We start from the raw sequence: 14,589 nt of genomic DNA, 5'->3' as shown, positions 1-14,589 counted from the left end.
GTGCAAGTGAAGTAAAAAGGAAAGCAATGTACTTTCCCCCTCATTTGTCCCAAGTATTTATTGACAGGCAAAGGTGATAAAAATTGTGAGGCAAAAGGTCTAGCCTGACATCTCTTTCAAAGACTCAATAGTGTACTGAACAACCACAACTCAGTAGCTTCGTTTCCTGCTCTAAAAAAGCAAGACAAACAAAATCCCCAAATATGTTTATATGTTTTGATTTTCCTTCTAAAATCTGGCCTGATGTTTGGGAAGTTATATTTGATGGCAAAGTTCCCAAGAGATTCAGCAGAGTATTGCTGTTTTTTTTTTTTTTTTTTTTTTTAAATATCTATAAATTCTTCATCTGTTAAAATACATGTGTATCAGTAAAAAGTATTAAACAAAAAAAAAAAAAGGGAAAGTTAATCAACACAAAATAAATGTAACCCCACCCTTCCATCAGCAGATTCTTCTGAGTCAGAAGAATTCATTTTTCTCACACTGCAGAACTCCTCTGTTCAAACAACAGCCCAGGGGATCAGCAGTGGCCCCCTAATAATCCTCGCTACCAGGAGGTAGAAGCAAGTGCTATTGCTTAAACACAGCATTCTGTAAGATCCACTTCTTCTGATCAAATTTATATTCTCTCCCTTAGACGTCTAGTTCTGTTTAGTTCTGAACAAAATTACAGATGTACCTTTGTTAACTCATGTTCATTTCCAGAAACTGATCCTCTTGGTAATGTTAGCTATTAGTGATTATAGTATTGCTCAAGGCAGATTCCTTGTTGTAAATGGCACCGAACGCTTTACCTGGATATTGCAACAACACATTATGAGCATTGGGATATAAACAGAATAATGAGTAATGTGGCCAGCCTCTGGATTTAAGCAATAAACTAGCCGACTTCTGCGTGAAGACACACTCAGCTAGAAAATTGAGCTATCATCAAAGCATCTGATATGATGTCTGTGTCTTTTCTACTTTGCTAGTGACTGATCGTTATATTCAGCTGTGAACCATGGCCCGGAATGAGAAAGGTCAAAGTTTTCAAGGGCAGCTTCTGGATTCAAGTTTCCAGCTTGAAATACCTATAGGCAGATTTCCCAGGTGCAGGGTTGCCTGACTTTTTGCTGGGTCCATATCCTCTTAGTATTAGGAAAAAACAAGGCTGGAAAAATCACACACTACCTCAGATAAAAAGCTATTTCATTAAAGAATTGATCCTGAGGTTTAACATCTGTCAGAAGGATGGTATGATCCCTACTAGCATATGCACATTAGAAAATCCAGATCTAAAAAAATTATTTACACTACTTAACCTTTTCTCACCTCATTTCTCAACATGTTTTGTCTGCTGTTACAAAAAAAAAAATTATATAGATTTTGGAAATTTGGCTCATTACCATAAACAGTTTTGGCCTTTTATTCAATACAGGCGTCCTGTGGAAATGCTCTCCTATAAAAATAAGGTTTTGTAGGATCTCTACATATGTAAAAATAGAAAATATACATTATGCTGGTATAAACATTTACAGGCATCTCTTGGTGACAAAACAAAATATGAGAACTGCACTCAAGCATCTTTCAATGAATTCCAGAGCTTTACGTTCCTCTATTATGTCACTGGCTACAAAAACAGGAGCACAGCAGCACTATAGAGAAGTCTGCCACTGACAGGACACAAACCTGGCGCTATCAGCAACCTGTTGTGACCTAGTCCAGCACACCATCTGAAAACTTCACTTCTTGTCTGCTTTTCTAAAACCAAATGCACCCAAATGAAGTGTTTCTCTGTTTTCACATAAAAGGAGCAAGGGGGTGAGTAATTCCTATTTGCAAAGTTATGGGTGATTTCTTAAGAAAGGGAGAATAAGCGTAGTTCTCAAACATTTCACTGCTATTGGTAAAGATAGGATAACGTACATCATTCATTACTAAATGAAGAGTTGTTCCTTTTCCTTGTATCACCAGCACCAAATGATACTATATGATCTCCCGGTAGCGATGCTAAGGCTGTCCTTTATGCTGCTCTGTGAGGGTTTTTCATCCTCTCTGAAGCTAAATGACAACTTGTTTAACTTGTGACATTTTGCCACAGTCCCGTCAAGCAAACAGGAAGAACGTTGAAAAGACGGCGATTAGGCCGAATGCCTCCCGGCTTGCGCAACTCAAACGAATACACGTCCCGTAAAATCCAACGTTCAGAAATCCTTCATCCCTGTGACCTCCCGCCTCATCTCATTACAGTGCGTCTACCGACTGTCTTTGCCCTTTCGCGCCACAAAGGGCAGCGCGGACAGGCGCCCGCCGCAAGGCCGGCAGCTCCCCGCGGCGCCGAAGGGGTGCCCGGCCCGGAGCGGGGCGCCGCACCCCATGGAGCCTCCGCGGCTCCTCCCGCCCCGGCATCGCTGCCGGCGCGGCCCGCTCCCGGCTCCGCACGCCGATCCCGAGGCCAAGTGACACAAAACGACACGGTTCGGGGACGGGAGGAGCGCCGGGAGGGAGCCGTGCCTGCTCTCGGGGCTCTGACGATTTAATTCCGGTGCTTTCAGTAACTTTCACCCGCGCCTCCCATTCTCCCAGAAACTTCGTACAAAGCCGAGGAACGGAAAAACAAAGGGTCAAAGAATAAAGAGCCCAGCCGGGAGGGAAAGGGAGGGCTCGAGCTGACCCCTCTTCACCTGCCTCCACCCCGGGGCATACGTCGGGGGCCCCTGACCAGGGCGTGAACCCCCTCCGCAGCATGCGTGGGCTCGCTCGGGTTCTGCTTCGGGCCCGACCAGTGGTGCTCTCGGGAAATAACTCTGCTAGAGCTGTCTCTGCTCCCCTAAAACGCTGGAAGTCCCAGCACCAGCTGAGCATCGCGGGACGCCACCAGGGGAGAAGCGATCAGGAAGAAAAGTAAAAACGTCCTCGCTGCTCTGCTGCAGGTGTCCCGCCCGCCTCAGCGCTGCTTTAAACTCTAGCTGAAACGTCACCAAGCGCCGTTTTTTGGCTGTCCCTATTTCCCCTACACACCTATACCGACAGTGATCCCCCCCGTGAAACTCCCCTGAAAGTGGCAGGTATCCTGTTACCTGTTGCTACGAGGTCCCTGTGCTTTCACCAGAGTGTTTTAATCCTTTTTTTTTTTAATTATTATTTTTTTCCACTGTAACCTGGTCGTTGCAGAAGCCACACTGCTGTTGGAAAGCGAGTTCAGCCAAGCGGCGGGGCACGGTACGGTTCGGTTGGGCAGTCAGGATAGGACGGGAGTTACAGACTTTTTCGGGACAGCATTTCCAAACACTTTAAGAGGTTGTTTTTCTTTCTCACGTAAGATAGAGGTGAGCTAACGGAGCCTCTCTTTCCTGAAGGAGAAATTAATCTAGTCCTTAATCAGGGAAAAGCACAGAACCACCACGGATGTGGATACCGGGGTGTGAAAGCGGCTGGGCTCACGCGGAGCCCCACGACCCGCACGGGAAGAGCCGCCGTGCCCCTCTCCTGACCTCACAGTGAGAGAAAGGCGCTGCGTGGGGAACGAGCCCGAGCTGAAAGCCTGAGGGTCGCCACTTAGGAGCACGAGGTGCAGCTGCGACGCTTTCGCGTGAAATCTGCCGAGGGGACGGGAGCAGGACTCGTGGCAGCCCGTGCCCTCGGTGAGCTGCAGCCAATTACTTCGCTTTCATGTGAAAAGTTTCGCGTATGGCTGCATGTGAGGAAACGCGAGAAGCTGACGAGCCTTTGTTATGATTTAATCAAAGAAATTAAAGAGGGAAGGGTTGGGATACACCCAGTTTGGAACTTCAAAAAAATAAAAAGAAAGGGGGGAGGAAAAAAAGGGAATTAGTTTTCAGGACGCTCTGTCCAACCGTCTTTCCGATGCGCAGGGCAGCGCCGGGCTCGCCGAGCCCATTCATCGCACCGCTGCCGGGGGTTTGGGGTTTCTCTTTTCCCCTTAATGGGGTTCCTTTCAAGACGCGATTGCAATTTCGGGGGGAAAGGTTGAGTAGGTGCCAAAACAAGCTGAGGGTGGGGCGGATTTTGGTGTTTCAAGCAATTTAGCAGTTGTGCTCGCAGCAGAGGTATAGGTGGGTACTTGAAAACCTCTTCTACCGGGGCGTCCTATTCTAGCAATTCTAATTAACACAGAGTTTAAAAGATGCAAAGGAAGAGCGAGCTCCTTGCCTTGTTTCCAATGGGCGCGGGGGATACCGTCAGGTACAAAGTGCTCCTAGCTTGTTCTAACATGTACCTTTGTTTAAAAGAGGAAAAATAATAATAATAATAATAAAAACCCAAGCTCTCCCTCCTATTTCAACTGATGTATTTTAAACAGGATTTATTTCCTCTGCTTTGTGTGATTTGATACCTACCGTGTAGCCCTGGCCCACTTTCAGCCCTGCGGGTGCGCTCTATTACGTGCGCGGCTGAAAGAAAAGGGAAAAGACGCTCCTGCGCGCTGTACCTGCGCTTGGGAGCTGAATTGTGAGCAAACCCGGGCTCAGCGGAGCGCGGATCCTCTCCTCTCCCTGCAGCCGTGGCTGTGCGAGTTCAGCCCAGCCCCTCAGATCAATCCCTCAGCCGTCTCCTGATGCTTCTTTACACGGCTCCGTATTGAAAAGGAGCCTTTACCGCCACCTATAAAGAGCCCCGGAGCGGAGGCACTTTCCCTGCGCTCCGTTCTCCCCACTCAGCGCTCTCTCCCCGCCGCGCCGTGCGGGAGCTGCCCGCACGGTCCCTTCGCAGCCTTTAGGGCGAGCGATCGGGTGCCAACACCCAGACCACGCCGGGAGCCTTGAACTTTGTTCCCAGGCACGTGAGGGAGAGGAGCAAACACCGACACTCACCGCGCTCTTTGGATTCTCAGGCGCAACTCCGTCTCTCCCTCTTCTTTGTGTATGAATGAGCGGAGGTTACAGCCCGGGCACGCTGTATAATGCCCCGGATAACCCCGGCCCTGTTAATTTAATGCTACGCTAACCCAACGGCGTGCCATTGGAGCCCTGTGAGGGAGCCAGCAGCACCGCGCCTCCCCGCTCTAAGAACCACCGTCCCTCCTACAGGACGCGGGGGTTTTGTCCCCACGAAACGACCGGGCGCTGCGCATGGGGTGAGCGCAGGGAGAGGGGAAGGAGCATCGCTCGAGGCGCGCAGATAGCGCGCAGCCATCGCCCCCACGTCCTTGTAGCCCGCTCTTTTTTTTTTCTCTCTCTCTCTTCTAATTCCCCCGGATGGGTTTTGATGAATACAGATCGTTACCCGCGCGGCTACCACGGGAATTGTCTGGGGGGCCGAGCTGAGCGCTCCGGGAAGGAGGAGGGAGGGCTCTGAGCCGCATTCTCTCCCATCCCCAGCTCCCCGCCGGCTCGGGGGACAGCGCGACCCCCTCCCCTCCCTCCTCCTCCGCTCCTTCCTTCCTTCCTCTGCCCGAGCGCATTTCTCCCCCGCGTTCGCCCACGTTCCATTCCTCCTTGCAGGGAGGAAGGAGCCGTGCGAACTCTAACTAAAAAGAAAAAAAAAAAAAAAGGAAAAAAAAGAAAAAGAAAAAAAAAAAAGGTGGGAGGGAGACAAGACGGGAATAAAAAAAAAAAATAAGGAAGGGGAGGGAGGAAGAAAAAAAAAAAAAAAGACAGAAAGTGTCTGTGCGTGATCGCTGCCCATCTGTGCGAAAGGTGCTGGCTGCGCGGTACTCACATGGCTGTGCGGAGCGGCTCGCGGCAATTAATGAGTCTCGCAGCTGGAGCTCCTCTCGGCCCGTTCTGGTGGAGCGCTCTCCGCTGCCTCTCGCGCACGCACAACCCCGAGCAGATGCTCCAGGACCGGCCGCTCTGCGAGGGGAACAACGCGGGAGGGTTTGTATCGCTCCACGTTCGGGTGTGTAGCCTATAAATAGCGAACTTTTTGATGGAATCAGCGAACAAATGAGAGGAGAAGGCGTAATTTTGCGCAGGGAGCCCCCCTTTCTCTTTGCGAGATTAAACCCCCCCAGGCAGCGGCCAGAGCGAAAGTTGTGGGTGTGCAGAGAGGAATTTGAGTTCACTGCGATTGTACGCGAGATTTTTGTTTGTTTGTTTATTTGGGGCTCTGCTTTCTGTTTTCTCCCCACAGCCAATACGTTACACCCTCCCTCCTTCAAATCGGGGGCAGGAACTTACCCGGATTAACGCCGACTTTAACTCTGAACTGGAAATAAGGAGGGTTTGGGGGTGTTTCTTTCTTTCTTTTTTTTTTTTTTTTTAATTTTATTTTTTGCAGGACGAAGAGGGGGGCCCACACTATCCCGGATGGACGCGGATAAGGCGGGCAGGTGGCTTTCTTGACTTGGAAAGCAAGAGGGGGAATAGGAAAAACCAAATCAGACCGGAGTTATTTGAGGGATACTTCGGGAAGGAGGAAGGGAAAGGGGAAAAGTGTTTGTCCGCAGCTTTGGGCAATACCCCGAAAGCGCTTCGCCTGGGGTTCCCCTCAGCCCTCACAGAGTCACACTGCGGGGTAGAAGCGGGCGTAGTGCTCCTCCGGCCGAGATCAGAGGCACGGGGTGCCCGGCCTTGCCGGGGCAGCCGTCGGGCAGGGTTCCTCGGGGAAGGCTGCGCTCAGCCCTCTCCCCATATTCTGGCTGAGTATCGGCAGTTTTGGGTCTCCCCTCTCGCTGACCGCTCCCTGCCTACGGAGGGTTTGCGTGCCAGGAGACAGAGATCCAACCGCGGCACCGAGGTTTTCTTCCCTGCCCGCGCTGACCCGCCGTCCTGTCCCGGGGAACACAGCCCTGCGCCTCCCGCAGCTCCGGGACGCGCCGCGCTCCCCACTCCCGGCGGCAGCGAGCGGAGCGGCCGCGGGGCGGTGCCACTGACGGCCCGGCCCGGCCTCGCAATACCCGCTGCCGGTCCCGGTGGCTGCCGCAACCCGAGCCCTGCTGCCCTGCGTTCCCCTCTGCCCGACGCCCTGCTCTGTCCGCGCACGTTTCCAATCTCATGGCTCATAAACTATTAGCGAGGAGATTTCATTATTCACCTTCTGTAGCCTACGAAGGCGAAAAGAAAGAAATCACAAAGATAATCCCGATCCGAGCAGCATCGCGCTGCAATGGGAGAACTGCGCGGGGCCCCGCTGCTTTGCAGTGGGTGCTCCCGAGGAAAGGGTGAATCCTGGGGATAGCACGGAGGGCTTTCTGTCGTCTTTTTCTCTCTTACTTTCTCTTCTTTACCCCCCTTTTTTAATAGGCTGTGAAAAGTTTGGACCACGAGGTAATTATAAAAACCAATATAGAGAATTTTAGAGAGAGACCCACTTTGCAATTTTACACCGAGAAACGAGATATTCCAGCAAAATCTCGGGTCATCGCCTACAATGGAGAGATGTTCTCTCTCTGTTTAATATACATGGGGTGGGAAATAGGGGAAAGGCACCGCCAGAACATGTAGTGCCAAAGGAAAAAAAAAAATCAAATTACTGCATCACATTTTGGGGCTATTTTGCAGGACGCTTCAAAAAGAGACCCACATTTGATTATCTCTCTAATGATTTTGCTGTGTAGCTGCTAGTTAACAGTAAGAAGCAAGAGGAACTTTCTACAGAGTTTGTGCATTCTGGTATCTTCAAAAAGAGAAGGGAAAAAAAAAAGATTTTCCTTATATGTTGATGGCACATCTGGGACCGCAGGTGACCAACCCGGACCAACTTTTAATTAACACATTGACCTGCCGAAGAAGCAAACTCCCTGGGAAAAATGCTATGTATACACCAAGAGCTTTCCTCGTACTGTGGGATCAGCTTGATTGCCTGCCCCAGCCTCCCCCCCAGCTCGTTCAGGAGGAACATTGCCTCTGAAAGGAGTGCATGGCTGTGCCCAAAGAGCCCGGAGCTGCTCAGCAGAGCGCGGAGATTCGGGTGCTCAGGGGTGGGTTTCACACTGCACATTGTGCCTGGGGCTGAGAGCAGCCCCACCCGTGTGTTGCGGCCCTAAAGCCCCCCCCGGGTGAAGCACAAAGAGAGGTTAGTGGCCTGAAACGCAGATCCTTCCCTCTCTATTCTGTCTCGCTAATCCTTTATATCTGTATTTGTACTCTTTTTTTTTTTTCTTCTTCTTCTTCTTCCCCCCTTTTTTCCAGGGCACATTTCAGGCAGGTTAGTGCATTATGCCTCTCTCCTCCTCCCCCCCACAACCTTCAAGCAGATAGACCAGAGTATGTGGAGTTAAAGTGTAACTTCTTGACAGGTAATAATTAAAAAGCTTCTTTCTAAATCTCTTTCCCCTCTGCTGAAAACACCGAGGCTTGCTTTTGCAATAGATCGCATTGCTCGCACTCTCTGCACCGAGCTGCCACCAGCCCCCAGCCCAGCTGCTCTTCCTCTGCACTCACCAGCACCTTTCCCTCCTTTGGCTCTATGGCTGCTTCAGGGCCACCTCTGGGACCCGCCAAAGAGGAAAACCTAAGAGCCAAAGGGGACCAACTATCTCTCACACAGCTGGGTTGTGACTGTACCTCTGATTTTTGCCCTACGTTCACACTGTGGGGGAGTTTAGAAAGAAAAAATATGCAGGAAACCACTGTTGGGTTGCACTGCCATTGCTGGGGAGGGTCTCTGACAAGAGGCCTCAAGCTCTTCCCAGGGGCAGAGCTATCCAAAGCAAACCTTCAGCCTCGTCCTAGCAGCCATGCTGAAAGTTTTAGGTGCTCTGAGTTACATGAGGTCATAAATTAATCTGCCAGAGGAGTGCGGCATGCACCTGATATCAAGGGAGGGTCAGGAGCTGGCCAGCTCCAGCTGGCCCCACGTGTGATTTACTCCAGGCTTTAAAGATGTATGCTGTGGTGTTTTGATAAGAATAAAGAGTCAGCAGTTTGATTTGGCAATTTTTTTTTTTTTTTTAACTCTTCTTTCTGAAGAGGGCTGCAGCTTAAGCTACAGAATTTGTTATTGTTCTGCTGTTTAGCAGAGGCTCTCGATCTGCATGGGGCTATCTCATCCCTTTGCTGTTAGACTTAACCAGATTTCTGTCTCTCTGGAGCAAGTCAGACAACAGCACGCACTTCAGCTCCTCTCATGCCTGCAGCATCTCCTGAAGCACTCAGAAAGACCACAGCCCAGTTGTGAGGGTGAGCTTCTCTGCCTTGGCAATGGCCCACCACTGTGTCACATCTCTGACCTCTTACCACAAGTCCTTGCCCTATAGGTCACTCTCTTCCCCCGACATCGTTCCAGTACGTGAGCACTTTCTTTTTGTCCTGTCACATCTGGTCCAGGTGTGTTCACACATTCTTCAGGGCTGAGTGTGGGATGGTGTCCTGCTCTTAGCTGAGCTTATCTCTTACACACAGGTCCCATCACACCATCACACCCACGGTGCCCTCACCCAAAGCCCCCAGACTTCCAGTCATAGCCTTCAATCAGAGAATAGTGAAGGGATGATCCTGTTCTGACATGGAGAGACCACCAGAAATGCCCCAGAGCAAGGTGTGATGCACCAGGAGCATTCTGTAGAAGTGACAGCAGTGGGTGCCAGAATGGGGGACTCAGCATGAGGAGTTTGGGATTATATTCCTGTTTTTTTCTCCTTTCTTCCTATTTTAGTTTCTCTGCCTGTAAAACAGGCAAATAGCCTCTGACCTACTGCTTTTCCATGAGGCAATTGCTGTCTGAAAAAAAAAAAAAAATCAGAAACCCTTTGAGGACACAATTGGTGACAGTGTTCTGAGGTGGATGTGCTGCCATTCCTGTGTTGTGCTTGGCTTACACTTCCCAGCACAGACCCTGTTTTCTGTTGCATGTAGCTTTAGAAAAAACATCATCACTTCAGCTGAAAACTGATATGCTGACTGTCTGTACCAGGATGATTATTTTGAAAATACCTGCCAAAACAATTTGTCCATTTCCAAGAACAAGGTTATGGAAAAATAAACAGTTTTGCTCATACTAAAAAAATGGAAACTTTTTCCTTTGAAATGCTCTGCTGCCCTCAGGCTTTGAAGCATGGACTCAAAATGTGACCTCTTTCATTCAAAACGTGCCTTTCCTTTCTCTGAAAATTTACACAAATCTGGCTAACCTGTAAGTATTAGATTTTTTTCTTTCTTGAATGAGCACACTCTCAGTAATGATTTCTTTTATTCTAATAGAAAAAAAAAAAAAGAGAGAGAGGAAAAAAAAAGGATCATTAAAGACTGGTCTTGTCTGAGAACAGAAGCTTAAGGATACTGTGGTAAAGCTAGATTTCCACTTTAATCCCCACCTCCAAATTTTCCCAGTGAGCCCAAGCCTTGGCACAGGATCTGAGAGGTAGGAATCCTATCTCTTCTAAGCTCCAAATGATTTGAAGGTTGTATCAAGAAGAAAGGTCTCTGCATAAATACGACAGGGAGAAAATTCCACCCTGTGACAGAGAAGGCAACAGAAGCAGCCAAGCAGCCTGGAGAGAAAAACTGGGACTGGTGTTTGGAGCAGGAGCCTGGGACTGATTAGGTAAGGATACAAAGAGGTGGTACAGAAAAGCAGAGAGAAAGTGCTCAGCAAAGGAGCCTGGAGGGGAGAAAAGGGGCTGGCAGGGCAAGGATAACAAAACCGTCTAATACTGTCAGCCAAGAGCAAGGATATGTAATTGCAGAATGTCCAGAATAGCTGGACTGAATCTCAGGTGAAACACAGTAAAAATTGTGTAAGTCAAAATGTTTTATTTCTGTATTGTTAACTGATGTACTTCAGCTTCTCTGTTAAGCATTAAAGTTTTTTATTTTGAATAGAAAATGTTTTCTGTTTTCTGATGCTAGAAAACAAAGAATTTAATGACCTTCACGATAAGTATTTCTGAGCAAATTCAGAACATTTTAAAATTATTTTTGTGTGTGTGACATCAAGCTAAGGGAATGTACTACACAGTCAGCACAAGCTGTAACATCAGGTACTCAAATGCTAGGACAACATTTGAGTCTAAGCCGAGGGTATCAGACTTCCTAAGTTCTGCCTTCCTACATTGAGATACACGACCACACAGAGTTGATTCCACCAATTTCCCGAAATACAAATGAAGCCCTGCAAGGTATGCCTTCTCTGTGGGCAGGGCATAAGTTCATAGTTTTTATTCACTGTATTTCCAATTTGTCACAGAACTGGGTACTGTTCATAGACAAGACAGACAATTACAAGGAGAGAAAGCAGGGCCTTGTGGCAATGTGACAGCTGAATTTTGTTTGTAGAATCTGAATCCAATCCCCTTTCACCTCAAAGCTTCTATAATGTGAAGAAAGTCACCACAAGATGTAATAATTAGCAGAGATTTTTGTGTTATGGGAGCCCATCATGAAATTCTGGAGTTGGATTTGTTGAAGAAAATTTCTAAGACAAAATCCATGGGACTGCACACTGACAATGCCAAGGGATGCAGAATGTCAAACAGGCTGAAAAAAAACAAGTAACCAGCATCTCTAATTGGATACTCAAAAATAGTGGGCACTTCTGACTTTAATCTCATTTAGTCGGAGCACAGATTTATTAACAAGGATAAGACTATCTCATCGCTTCAATTTTCAGTTGTAAAGTTCAGTTGCCAAACACCCAGACACTATTCATCTTGTGGCTGCGAGAGGAACTGCAGAAAATGTGTTGGGTTCAAATTGGGATTTCTGTGCCCCAAACAAAACCTGCAGAGTCCCACACAGATAAATTCAGCCGCAGAAACTAGCTCCTGTTAGCCCTATTCCACGTACTACTCTGGATGACAAAGGGGTGCTCACAAAAATATCAAGCAGAAAAGTCCGACACCTTTTCAATATTCTTGTAGGTTGTACATGAACGGATGAAACAAAATGTTTTTGTTTTTTTTTTTTAAGTTATTTTTGAAAAGAGAGGAAGTGAGGAAGAAAAAAGGGGAGGAACAAGTCCATGACGTCAGAAAATATGGAAAATATCAGTTTTGGACATTCAGCCCAGCAACTTGTCTTTGGTTACTACAAGACCTCTTTTCCTTTGCTTTTTTTTTTTTTTTTTTAACATCCTTGCAGTTGCTTCAGAACAACCATTTTTTCCTATGACAAATTTTGAATTTTGAGGAAAGCTGTATTTCCCAGAAAATTTTTGATCATCTCCAGGTGAGATGATTAAGAGCTGCAGGATAATACAACTTTGCAAGGGATTGTTACTGAGTGGTGCGATCAGCTCTCATTCTGTCACTTCCTACTGCTTCCTGCTGGTTTTAAATGTTTATAATTTGCTTTTAATTTAAGTGTGTGTATGTGTAAAATATTATATGACCATGCAAGATTTATCTTCTACCTAATTTATTGCTGTTCTATTTCTTCCATTAAAGCATAGATTTTTACATCCATTCATTGATTTTACATTCCATAGAATCACAGAATATCCTGAACTGGAAGGGAACCAGAAGGATCACTGTGTCCAACTCGTGGCTCCATACAGCACCAGCCCAAATCCAAACCCTATGTCTGAGACCATTATCCAATCGCCCCTTGAACTCCATCAGCGTGAGACCATGCCCACTGCCTGCTTTGTCTTTTTTTTTTTGGCATGTATTTAATTGCTTAATTTTTAATTGCTTATATATTATTTATTTTAGCATTGACAACTATCTGTAGGGAACTGGTAAAGTCTCAAAAGTTTTCAGGTGGATGGAAGAACCATTAACAACCCAGACTGCTCTACAGTGAGCTAGATTTGCACAAGCAAGGGGCAAAAAAAAAAAAAAAAAAAAAAAAAAAGAATATTTAAAGTTCTGTTTTCTGTGTTACAGAGAAGTTCCAGAATCAATCTCCTTTGTAATGTAAAGACAGTAGCATGATCACCAGGCATGTGGTCCTGACCTCAGACTGAGGATCCTTGGCCTAGAGTCAAGCAGTCCCTGCAGTCACTGAAACAGCCAAATTAACTGTCTGTTTAGCCATGGATTAAAATTCATCCACTGATCCAAGACAGTAAGTGAGACAATAATTTGTGACTCCTTCTTTGCTTCACAGCAGATCCTCATTTAGAACAAAGCTGCAGTTCAGCGTGAGTTTTTATGCCCAGAAATAATCATGATGGCATTGTAAAATTGTACCTGTAATAATTTGAACAAATGGGATAAATAAATGCAAATATAAAAGGAGCAAATGGATCCAGTTTTCAGTAATGCAGAGACTGCTCAAGAGCAGGGGATAAAGATAGCTTTGGGAACCCTGATACAATCAGCAGTCACCATTACTTTGAGTAGTAACTCATAACAAATAAAGTGCCATTTCCACCGAATAAGGACCTCTTCAACATTGCTTTTACCACCACAACCTAACTCACTGCTTCTCCAGCAAATCACAGACTTGATTGAAATGTTGTAGAGTAAATTGCTTAATGCTTTCTAGAGACCTCAAATATGTGAAGTACCTAGTGCATAAATGTGACAGCTAATTTCAAAACCAAGGACAAAAAAAAAAAACAAAAAAAACAACCTGCTAGAGAACAGAGGCTCTGTCTTTTTTAACATCTCTATGCAATATATAGTTGTATATATACACTCCAAAGTCCATCATTTTTATACCAACATACAAGAGAGAACAACTAGCGCAGTCCCAGTTACGCAATGCAAGGATGGCCATCTGCTGCTGTGGAACTGGTTTTGACCCAAATAACAGCAAGTGTTTGTGTGTCACAGACAGAAACTCAAGGTGTGTTATCTGCATCTCCACTGAACAACATCAAAAATAAAACCAACAACTTCAAGACATAGTATGAAAGTCAAGTTAACATAAAACAGTGTATTTACTTCTGTGCTTGTATACCCTATATCAGAAGCCTTTTCACACTGATGAATGTCCTCATCATGGCCAATAATAATTAAAAAAAAAAAAAGAAGAAAAAAACTTTTTTTCTCAGTGTATCTGTCCAAGTCAAAGATCTGTTATTTATGTCAATAAAGATTTACTCTTGCTTGCGATGATAATCCCATACCATCTCACCTCTAAGGTGACTATATCTCAATGATGAGTGGATAGATCACTATGTAAAACTAAGTACCTACTTTGAGGTACAGTAATCTGACCGTATCTCCATGTATCTTGGAAGGCTCCAAAACAACTGCAGGGGTCATGATAAATCATTTGAGTATAAGGTTAATGCTCATTGCAATAGCATTGCAATATTTCATAGGTATATGTGCAAAGGCAAAGGTTTTATTCATAAATACACCGATGATATAATTGCCTTGGACCCTCCTAGCATAAATTTAGAGAGAGGAGTAAAATAAAAGATGACTCTAATTTTCTGGCTATGAAGATGACTTTTCCTACGAGCAGTGGCCGGTCCATCTTTGTCACACTCGGCATTACAAAACTCCCCACTCGCTCACCCGTATCACCACTAGAGAGAAGGTGAAAGGCAGAGCTGTCTAAGGAAGTAAATTTAAGATGATTAAGATAGTCTGGACTTGCTGTGTGGCCTCAGTAGTTCACTCATGGGAAGGCTTGCCAAGGCAGAAATGGAAGTTAGGCACCTAGTCCAACTCTCACAATCAAGAGGCAACCTCCCTAAAAGCAGCATGCCAGTCTTTCACTGGGTTCGAATTGTCAGAAAGAGCTGCAACATTTAAACTCCTTTCATGGTGAGGGAATTTTTCAGTTTTGGGATTATTTTCTTGGT

At 46.3% G+C, this 14,589-nt stretch overlaps 1 protein-coding gene across 2 annotated transcripts in view; it reads right to left on the bottom strand.

Annotated features, from left to right (window-relative positions):
- ESRRG (estrogen related receptor gamma) overlaps window positions 1-6,163 on the bottom strand; it is a 382,004-nt gene extending 375,841 nt beyond the window's left edge. For both annotated transcript variants that reach the window (XM_085219237.1, XM_085219232.1), the window contains exon 1: window positions 5,665-6,163. Coding sequence is in view for 1 of the 2 variants with exons in the window: in XM_085219232.1 (XP_085075358.1) it covers window positions 5,665-5,666 (2 nt within the window). In the remaining variant the exon portion in view is untranslated. The remainder of the gene's footprint in view (window positions 1-5,664) is intronic.
- Window positions 6,164-14,589: the final 8,426 nt, after the last annotated feature.

This window comes from Meleagris gallopavo, chromosome 2 (assembly GCF_905368555.1).
Source record: "Meleagris gallopavo chromosome 2, MGAL_WU_HG_1.1, whole genome shotgun sequence".
Classification (NCBI taxonomy): Eukaryota; Metazoa; Chordata; class Aves; order Galliformes; family Phasianidae; genus Meleagris; species Meleagris gallopavo.
This window is presented reverse-complemented; position numbering and strand designations above follow the sequence as displayed.